The sequence below is a fragment of the Haplochromis burtoni genome, unplaced genomic scaffold (assembly GCF_018398535.1).
Source record: "Haplochromis burtoni strain Fernald_Lab_line unplaced genomic scaffold, NCSU_Asbu1 Contig_189, whole genome shotgun sequence".
NCBI classification, from domain to species: Eukaryota; Metazoa; Chordata; class Actinopteri; order Cichliformes; family Cichlidae; genus Haplochromis; species Haplochromis burtoni.
This window is the reverse complement of record NW_024582550.1, coordinates 213,616-223,134: the sequence shown is the minus strand read 5'-3', so window position 1 is coordinate 223,134 and position 9,519 is coordinate 213,616. Positions and strand designations below refer to the sequence as shown.

The following is a 9,519-nucleotide window of genomic DNA, read 5'->3' as shown; positions in this document are numbered from 1 at the left end:
TCACTTTCCATGTAGGCGCCATGAGGGCTGTGGCCAGACGTTGAGTCTAACCAGGTCACTGGAGCTGCCGGAGGCTGCAGATAAATATTCATGAATACCTGTTAACTCTTTCCATCTAAACACCGGGTTATTTCACTGCTTATTTTCCAATGTTTTCCTTTTTCTAACAAATGCCTCATTTTCCCTCTCAGCTAGATAGCCAGCTGTGTAAGCAATCGCCTGTCACAACTAAAAACAGCAAGCCTTAATAACCTTCCCCCTCACCCTTCAAACTTCAGTCCAGTGCTGCTCATCCCCCTTTTATGCTTGCTCCCTCTTTCTCAGCCTTGCATGTCCTTCACTCCCCTTACCCCTCTTTATTACCTCTTTCTTCAACTTCCTTTTACTTCTTCAGATTACTCTTCTGTCTGTCTTTCTTTTTTATCTGTCCTCATCCCACTTTTAAAGTTGGATAAGACTTCACAACTGAAATGAATACAACCCTGCACAGGCAGACCAGAGCACATCACAGTAAATAATACCTGCCATGTGTAAAGAGGAAAATGCTTTTCAGACCTTTTGCATGCATCGAATCTGATGCCTATTACTGACTGCGTAAAAGGGCGATAAGCAAGATAAATAATGAACATATTAGATAAATGCATCTTTAAAAATGGTTGATATTATTAAGGAAATCATATTTTCCAAATAAACAGAAAAAAGGCAAATACATCACACCCCTTTCTAACTACCAAACAATGTTTGAGTTTATGAAGTCTAAATAATAATATTTATGATATGAATATTTCTGTTTCCTGCTTTTAATAATGAGCACAAATTCATCTAGAACAAGGAACTGTCCCAACTCTGTTGAATGTGCTAGAAATGCAGTAGTAATGTAATTTAAGACATATTAGAGAGATGACTGAGCATCAGTCATACCACAAATGTAAATAGGGCACAATTGCAGATGATCTTTATTTTTTTTCCCCCCCTCAGCACTCAATTCGTTTAATTTTTAATGCATGGACCTGATTTGCTGCATTGCTGCTTATATATAAGTTTCATCAACACCATGTGCAAACTGTAGGTAGAAGCAAAATGCTTTAAAAGACAAATACAAAAATTCTAGAGAGAACATGAATCTGTTTTCCCCATTACTGTAACTGTGCTGGCTGGGACATCACGAGGGTGCTTGGGTGGTAGAGGTGAGGGGAGGGGGGTTGTTTTGTCTATAGTGCCGTAACATTTTTTTTTTTTATAACCAGTTACTTCCACACCACTTCTTTCATTATGCTGATCCGTGAAGTGGAAAGTAACGCTGGCGGAGTTGAGAGGTCAGGGACTCCTGCTGCCTAGATACATACAGTCTAATATTAGAACATTTCCTTGATTTGTTAGCAGCATCTCTGTTGTCTGCTGAGCACATGGCAACAAGCCGACCAATTGGATTTCAGGAGAATACTAAGCCCCTCGCTCTGTGTAGCAACAGTGGCATCCTTCCCTTATTTATTTATATATGAGTTTTTTCTCCCACCGACTCATTCTCATGCTTCTGTCCCCCCAGTGTGCAGCCACACCGCGCTGTCAAACTGTGCAAAAGAGTTACAGTGCTGCTCCTTTAGTTTTGCTTTTTCTGTTAGCAGCATAAGCTCTGAAATGTACATTGTACATTTAGGCTTTTCATATTTGTTTATATTTTTATAGACACTTTCCCCCCCCCTCTCTTTCCTCACTGCACCCCACTGATCAGTGGAGTTTTTCCTGCGCTCTGCACGTGAAAGTAAAATCAAACTGGGGGAATGTCTCAAGAAGGCTTAATTTTTTAAGAGGACATGTTTTAGTGAAGAGGAGAGGAAAAACGCAGAGGAATGACAGCGTGGGAAAAAGATGGCACTCAGAGGGGACCATTAACTACCAAATGGAGAGGATCTTTAAAAGATGGAGGACATAGGAGGAGAAGCTGTACGGGATAGGATGAGTTGCGGTTGGAGGGGGATGGAGGGACAGAGAATGGCGTGAGGACCGAGGACAGTGGTTGGTTTGATCTGAGCCACGTGTGCGTCCAGCCACGTCTCTTCGCTGCTTCGTGGATACCGATGAAACGCTGGTTTCCCATGTCGCCCGGTCCCTTCTGTCTGAGCCCAGGTAGGTGCGTACTCTCCTGTACATCCAAGTTTGATAATGATCTTTCATTTTTTCAGGTTCTCTGGACGTTAGTTCTACCAGAAGCTGCCATTTTGAAAGTTCTGTTAACGTTTAGCCTTCACGTCTCTTCGTTGTCGAAGCTCTGGTACAGGATGAGAAGCTTGAAGGCGTTGAAGAAAAAAATGGCGTATATTAGCCGTTTCGTTTTTGTTGTGGGGTTCAACATTCATTGATAAGACACTAAAAACACAAGCTAAGCTGCAAAATGACCCCTCCCCCAAATTAAAATAAAACCAAAAAACTACCAAAACCAAACCGGTAACATATGATCAGTTTCTCCAGTACTATCTGAGAGACGTTGGACTGATTACCAACTGTCGCAGACTACGTGAAAGTATGAGACGTTGTGTAATGCAACATATTTGTGAGACCAAACTGGCCACTGTCAGTGGCGTTTCAAGTGGCGTAAATGATAAGGTCACGACTGGAAGATTGCTAGTTTTTCAGATAGGACATTTTTCTGACTTGCGAACCAAAAAAATGGTTATGGTACAGCTGTGCCATCCCAGATGGATTGGGTCCGGAAAGTATTAAAACACGACAAAACTGGCTGGATGCAATAATGACACTTTTGTAAGTTTGGGCAAAATCATGTTTAGTATCTCATCTCAACTGGAAATCGACAAAATGTACGGTGAACATCAATCCATGATGGTTGCGTACCGCGTAAAACGCCATTTTCAATGGTCTGAAAATCTGTAATGTCTGTAATGTTGCATAACTTGGACACATTACATTTGACAATTTAGTAACTACATATGCTTTTTTCCCCTGTTCTAAGTAATCTCAAAAACTAAATTTGACATAACAAAAAATCAGTATATATATTTAAAATCTGGTCAAATGAGAAGTATCACTCTTCTCATTTTACCACATTCTCATTCATAACTACTAAGGTTTTGTTAGTATAATAAATTAAATGAAGCTGATTTGTTTTTCAGTTGCAGTGTACAATGACAGCAACTGCAATCTCTTCATTGTCAAAGACGTTATTCATCACAACACGATGTGCCACATTTGCAAACAAATTTAATTCTTAATTCAAAGATAAACACAAGAGGTCAACTATGTGATATTGTCACATTAGTTCCCTTAAATAAGGTCTTGTAAAAGAACACAACTGTAGGCAGCCTTATCAGTATTTTCACAAATGATCTACTTTTACATATGAAGATCTGTTACATAAATGGTTGAATATTTGATATAATATTACTGTTTTTTAATTGGATGTATTTTTAAATCTCACCAGGTATCTCTTGAATAATTCAGGGTGATACCATTTAGTGCTGAGGATTTCACGCTGCCTTGTATTTTAGCAATAAAAAAAATTTAAAAACTATTTTTTAAAATACACGCTGGTGTTTTTATATGATAGTACGTCTGTAAAAACGAGTGTGTCAGAAATTGTTGCAATTGTCTAACGAGCTTTTCAAGTCAAAATACTTCATCACAATGAAAAAAAATTAATAAATTTAAAAAAATGCAAGATATACTTTATAACCCCACGGGACCCCTGCCCCTTATTTTATGGTTATTTATGATTTGACTTACTTTTCTCGATTCCACTGGTCTGTGTATGTGTCTCTGTGCATGAGAGAAACACACTAGTGTTGACTGATACATTACATTTGCATTCATTTCATTCAATGAATGCGTAGCAAAAATCTGCAAATAACGCATCGTTTTTACCCAAGTCCTAACAAGTACAGCCCCAAACGTCAACCTGGGGAATTTGCCCTCAGTAATGTAGGCAGCTTTTCAGGATTTGTCTGTGGAAATAATGTTATGCGATTCGTGGTCAAGTTACCATTTTCTTGTAAACCTAGAGGATTTTTTTAAATCAGAAGTTTCATTATTGATGAATGTGTTAAGATTGAGTATTTCTACTTACATTGTTTCTAACACACAATAATTCAAGGGACAGATGTTGTAAGTTAACATCTGCGAGTTAAAAAATAAACGATAAATCTGCACATAAAAATGTTAGAGATGAACATTTAGCCTGGTTTTCACATGCTGCATCACATTTCAAACCCTCACAGCTGATATGTGTACATCTGACTCATCAGATGACGCACTGAACACTTCATATGTAAGTAATGGGTTTTTCCTAACGTTAAAAGAATTGGTGGCATTTTTTTAAGAGCACAGTTTCGCAGTACTGCCAAACACAGCTCAAATTTCTCTCAACGATGTGCAGGACGTGTTTACACTGAGAGGTCTAGCAGTGACAAAAGGCTACCAAATATCATTTCATGCCAGTGAAATTCAGCCAGTTGTATTAATAACAGGTCCAAAAACCACTGGCTTTGCTAATAGTTGCAGTAAATGCCACAATTTTGACTGCATTTACCAGTAAAATAATTGATGACGCTTATTTTTTTACCTGCTCACACCACATTTGAAGCAATGCTACTCTCACCAAAGCCTTGATGCTTGCTGTCCCGACCTGAGCAGAGCGGAGCAAGCGACAACGAAAGTGTGAGACGGAGCAAAATTAGTCACAGTATTCCTTCTTCTTACGAATTTCTTGAAAACAAACCAAGCAAAAAACAAACAAACAAACAAAAAAAAAAGATATAAGGCTGCAAACAAACCCCACAAAAACCTAAATACTGCAGCAAATTTAAGATAGCAACAATTTTGACTGAAACATCTTCTGCAAATGTGTACAAATCTCAAAGTTTGAAAACTGCAAACCTTCCAATGAACATCTAAGGCTGTCTGTTTGATATTCACTGTGTCACTGCCATAGTGACTCCCAGTGACCTGGGAGGTGATGTCCCAGATCCAGTTAATAAATCTGAATTTGATCATTCACAAAAAGTTAAATAAGTCTCCTTTCCCTGCCATGCACAGTACAAATTACTTGTTGTTGCACTGCTGTTGGTTGCAGAAACAAGTTCTTAGTTTAATGCACACTGGCCCAGGAAATCTGGAAAGTTTCCCTCTTACCGATCCATAGAAAAAATGTAAGCTATACAGGTGTATAGCTTGCAGGATAGTTATGAAGTAATGTGTATAAGGATTTTGGTCAGAATAACTGAAAATTTGTGCCTTTTCTAATTTAGGTTTCCTGAGATGAGATGATGCACGGGTCCTCGAAGCACAAATTGGGCAGTTTTTCCTCACCCTGCTGTTCTTTAGCAGTTTACAGCTTAGCTACTAGTGTTGAGGTATATAAGAAGCACTCGTATCGGTAGAGTGTGATTGTTCTCCATTGCGCCCAGATATGAACCCCTTTGAGCAAACAGCGACGGAGCACAAGAGCACCTGAATAAGGAAAACTCCACTGATTATAAGGAAGTGAAAACTGGATCTATTGGCAGTGCCATCAATCTACTATATGATATGCTTAAAACCAAGACTCAAGGTGAGGAACACGCTCTACCTCCACAACACTGGGCAGCCATGAACTCTGCACTGCCACCCTCTCTCTTCTCAGCCATGAGTATAACTGTAAGCTGATAGTATGTGATCAACCACACTGTGGGGCCGACATCCTGCTGCTTCACCTTCTCAATAAATCCTAGCTGCACAACAACAATACTAAGTTAGCGCTTTCAAAATGGCAGATCAGAATTTACAGCACAGCACAGAGGACGACAACCTTCAGCCAGCTGATTACCTAACGTCATCACTAGCATCGCTCCATCTCAGGGATGAGGCTGTCGTCACAAATGAGAACACCAACCAAATCGGGGATAATCCTGAGACCGGTTCAGTATGTCCTGTGGTGATGTCATCAATGTTTAACCAATCACGACAGCAGGGAGACATATCCATGGCTATCATGCCTGAGTCTCACCCAGCAGATCAAGGTAAGATTAAAACATAAAACATAAAAATGTTTTATAATGTCAAAAATCAATTTGACAGTAATATAATTTTTTATGAATGTAGCAATTATACAAAAAAGATGACAGAATGATCAAGAAATGACAACAACAAAAAAGAACAGACATGCTGGGTTCTCTTCTTTTTGGGGTAACAAACAAAACCACTTCTGTGAAAATGACCAAATTAAATAAATATTTTGGCACAGAAGGAATCAGGAGGCTCGAAGGATAGAAGACGAGGACTGTCATTTCTGTTGACCGGCCACTTTGTTATGTGAAAAAAGTGCATTTAAGGTAAATCTTCAACATTAAGTTTTCTCGTAGTCAAAGGAGCTTGCAAAGAAAAGCGTCTGGACTTCTTTAGGTTGCTTGAAGACGTCCAGAAAACAGCTTAAACAACCGGAGTATCAATGTGTATAACCATCACTCTATGTGATAGGTTATACTGGCTAAGTTTCGCTAATGAAACTATGACACAAATGTAAAGTTTAAAAACCAACCAACCAAACAAAGACAGACAGGTTAAAGGTTTTTGTCAGGTCTGAGGCTTTCATGCGGTTAGCTAATGTTGAAGCTATGAAGGCTCAAAGATGCTGAAAAAAGTTGGGGATTAAAAAGTGCTTATGTTTGACCCAAACATATGGACTTTTATTAGCTTGTAAATATTTTCATGGGTACATTACACAATAAAAGATAATCATTAGGAGCCAGTGGACAGAGGCTGAAACACTTTCATCTTAAGGAAGCTTGGAGGCTGTTGAAACACTATCAAACCAAATGTTAAGATTAGTTTGCAACATGTGGGGCATGTCTCCAAAGGTTGATTCTGTTCATCTGGATATAGCGTTTTCAGTAGGAGAAACGTTTCATCACTCATACAAATCACTTATTCAGTCCCAGCTGACTGCAGATTTCCCCAATCTTATAAACATGAGGGCATGGTTTAAAAAGGAACCAGCAGATGGCAGAATTTACCCTTCGATGCGCTAAGACCGAGTGACATGGTGCTCTGTTTTGCTTCTGCTGAACTCCAAAAAATACTACAAATAGTATTTCTACACACAGTTGTTTAGCGAAGTTGGCACACCCAGGTCAGTGGACCTTCAAAGGTGCAGAAATGCTACAGTGCCTTTATTTAAAAAACAAAACATGCATTTCAGAAGTGTAAAAAAGCCAGCAGCACTTTTAGCCCAGAAGACCAGTTGACTTTTAACTGGAATCAGGTAAAGAGAAGAAGCATTCTCCTGGCAATCCTTCCAAACAAACTTGTGTTTTTGCCTTTTCTGCAAGCACTGAGCAGTCTGACCTTGGGCGAATTTGCTGGGATGTCTCCTCCTAAGAAGATTGTGGTACTGCGTCAACACACTCGAACACGCCAAACCAGCAAGCTATCAAAACGTCTGCTTTTATAGAGGCGCACGCACTCATTGATGATCACTTAATCAAGTGCATCTGATTAGCAGCACCCAGCTGCCAATTACCCTCTTAATTCCTATGGCAGCAGTAAAGGTGGGCTTAGTTTTTCACGCTATAACACAACACCATTGCTATAGTTTTTTTTAAACATTACAAGCTACACCACGTTGAGGAGGAAAATAAAGCAAAGAAACCTAAAGTTAATGAATCTACCATCTACTATCCAGCTTTTTTTTAGTTGAACAGCTTTTATTAGGTTTTTATACAAGGCAAGTTTTGACAGAGCTGCACTGTGTGTAGACCCTGGGTTAATGAGTTGACGCCCTTTCTAATTTTACAACAGTATAAGTATGATTCCCCCAACACACAGCTCTTTCTGGAGCAACGATTTCAAGCATCTCCAGGCATGCCTTCACAAGTGGTGAGGGGACGATTTATGTCAACTGCTTAGAGCACACCTCTTATTGCACTCAGTGCTCGTGTTGCATGTGTGTGTGTGTTTACATGCTGGGAAACACAAAGAATTCCCACATAAATGTAATGATTGCGGAATATGCCTGACAGACGGGGTCTCACGTTTCCCTGCTATCCTAATGTAACACTGACACAACCACACACGGCGGGGTAAAAATCACAAGCAGCCACAGTGGAGCATCAGCTCTGGACCTTCAGGCCAACATTGCATCTCGCTGTAGACAGCTGTTGTTTGTTAGGCGAGGCAAGGCGAGGTCGGGCACTAAGCAGCGACGAGTCTAGCCGAGTGTGCCTGAGCGAGGAGTGCCAGTTCTGGTATTTTAGGCAGTCAGACACTGTCACCTGTCAGCGAACTAGTCTAGACACGGTCTCCCACGTGGTGCGAGAATAAGCTACACAACGATATCAACCTCTCAGCAGCTAGTCAGGAGGACGGCAGTGTGTGCAGAACGGCCGCAGAGCGCAGATCGCCAGATACAGACTGATGTGAACAGGCAGGGAGGGTAACGCTGGGTTGTTTTACGGTTGATGTTTCAGAGTTCTTGGAAAGTGAAATGGGCCAAAGTGAAAGTGAGGCGCAGTCCGACACCCTGGCAGCGTTCTTGCAGGACCTTTCCTCTCATGATCATAATGATGGTACGTCTCTTCCAGGAAAAACCAACAGCAGCAAGGAAGGAGGTGCGCTCCAATATATTTGCAACTGACTGTTTACTCCTTAGCAGTTTTGTTTCAAATTAAGGTAAAATGTTTTATCCTACTTAAAAATGTAACTGCATTTTTTTCTATTCAGAAATATATCCAGAGAACAAAATATACAAAGCTATGGCAGAATGTGACTGCGGCGCTGATGACCACCAGCTTTTTGAAGCAGAGTGGTACTGGGGCAACATCTCAAGGTACTTTGTATTTCTATCACTTTTTCTTTCTTTCAGCCAACACCACTGTTACAGCATATCTAATTTTATTGACGTTGCCTTCCTCCGACCGTTATAATTAACAGAAACCTTCATGTCCATTTGATTTGTTCAGAGAGGAAGTAAACGAGATGATGAGAAACACTCCTGATGGTACATTCCTGGTTCGAGATGCTTCCAGTAGGATTAAAGGAGAATACACGCTGACATTAAGGTAACTACTAGAAGATTAGTGACAAGTATGCATATGGCTACACTTTCGTAAAGTGTATCAAACACAACTAGTTAAAGACTGTACCAGGTTTTATAAATTTTATTGCTGCATTACAACCAGTCATCAGTAGTCTGTATCTCATGTGAAAACAAAGTTAACCCCAAATTAAATATATATATTGTAGTCAAAGGTTAGTTATTATTTCCTGGTCTCGGAGTCTAAGTTTAGTTTTACTGGTTTTAAAGTGTAACTTTATACGTTTTGTGGTTTCGCTCTAATTTTAGCGGAATTGGGACAGACCAGGTTTCAGATATAAAGCTTTGTTGATTAGAGTTTGGCGTAGACTCCAATGTTCAGCAACATAACACCCTGTCCCCACAAGATGTGTTTCACGAGTGTTTTTCCAGTCATCCATCTTACATTTGGATGAAAGAACACACACACACACACACACACACACACACACACACACACA

General features: G+C 40.0%; 1 protein-coding gene across 5 annotated transcripts in view; it reads left to right on the top strand.

The window, feature by feature from the left end:
- Positions 1–1,482: 1,482 nt before the first annotated feature.
- The window catches only part of LOC102293792 (phosphatidylinositol 3-kinase regulatory subunit gamma), a 12,357-nt gene continuing 4,320 nt past the window's right edge, over positions 1,483–9,519 (top strand). The window contains exons 1-5 of one of the 5 annotated variants that reach the window (XM_014337660.2): positions 1,483–2,127; positions 5,259–6,008; positions 8,454–8,594; positions 8,707–8,812; positions 8,946–9,044. In XM_014337660.2, the coding sequence (XP_014193146.1) occupies positions 5,756–6,008; positions 8,454–8,594; positions 8,707–8,812; positions 8,946–9,044 (599 nt within the window). In that variant the 5' untranslated portion in view covers positions 1,483–2,127; positions 5,259–5,755. Of the gene's footprint in view, positions 2,132–5,258; positions 6,009–8,453; positions 8,595–8,706; positions 8,813–8,945; positions 9,045–9,519 lie in introns of all 5 variants that reach the window. The other 4 variants (XM_042225910.1, XM_005934902.3, XM_005934900.3 and 1 more) reach the window with 4 other exon arrangements.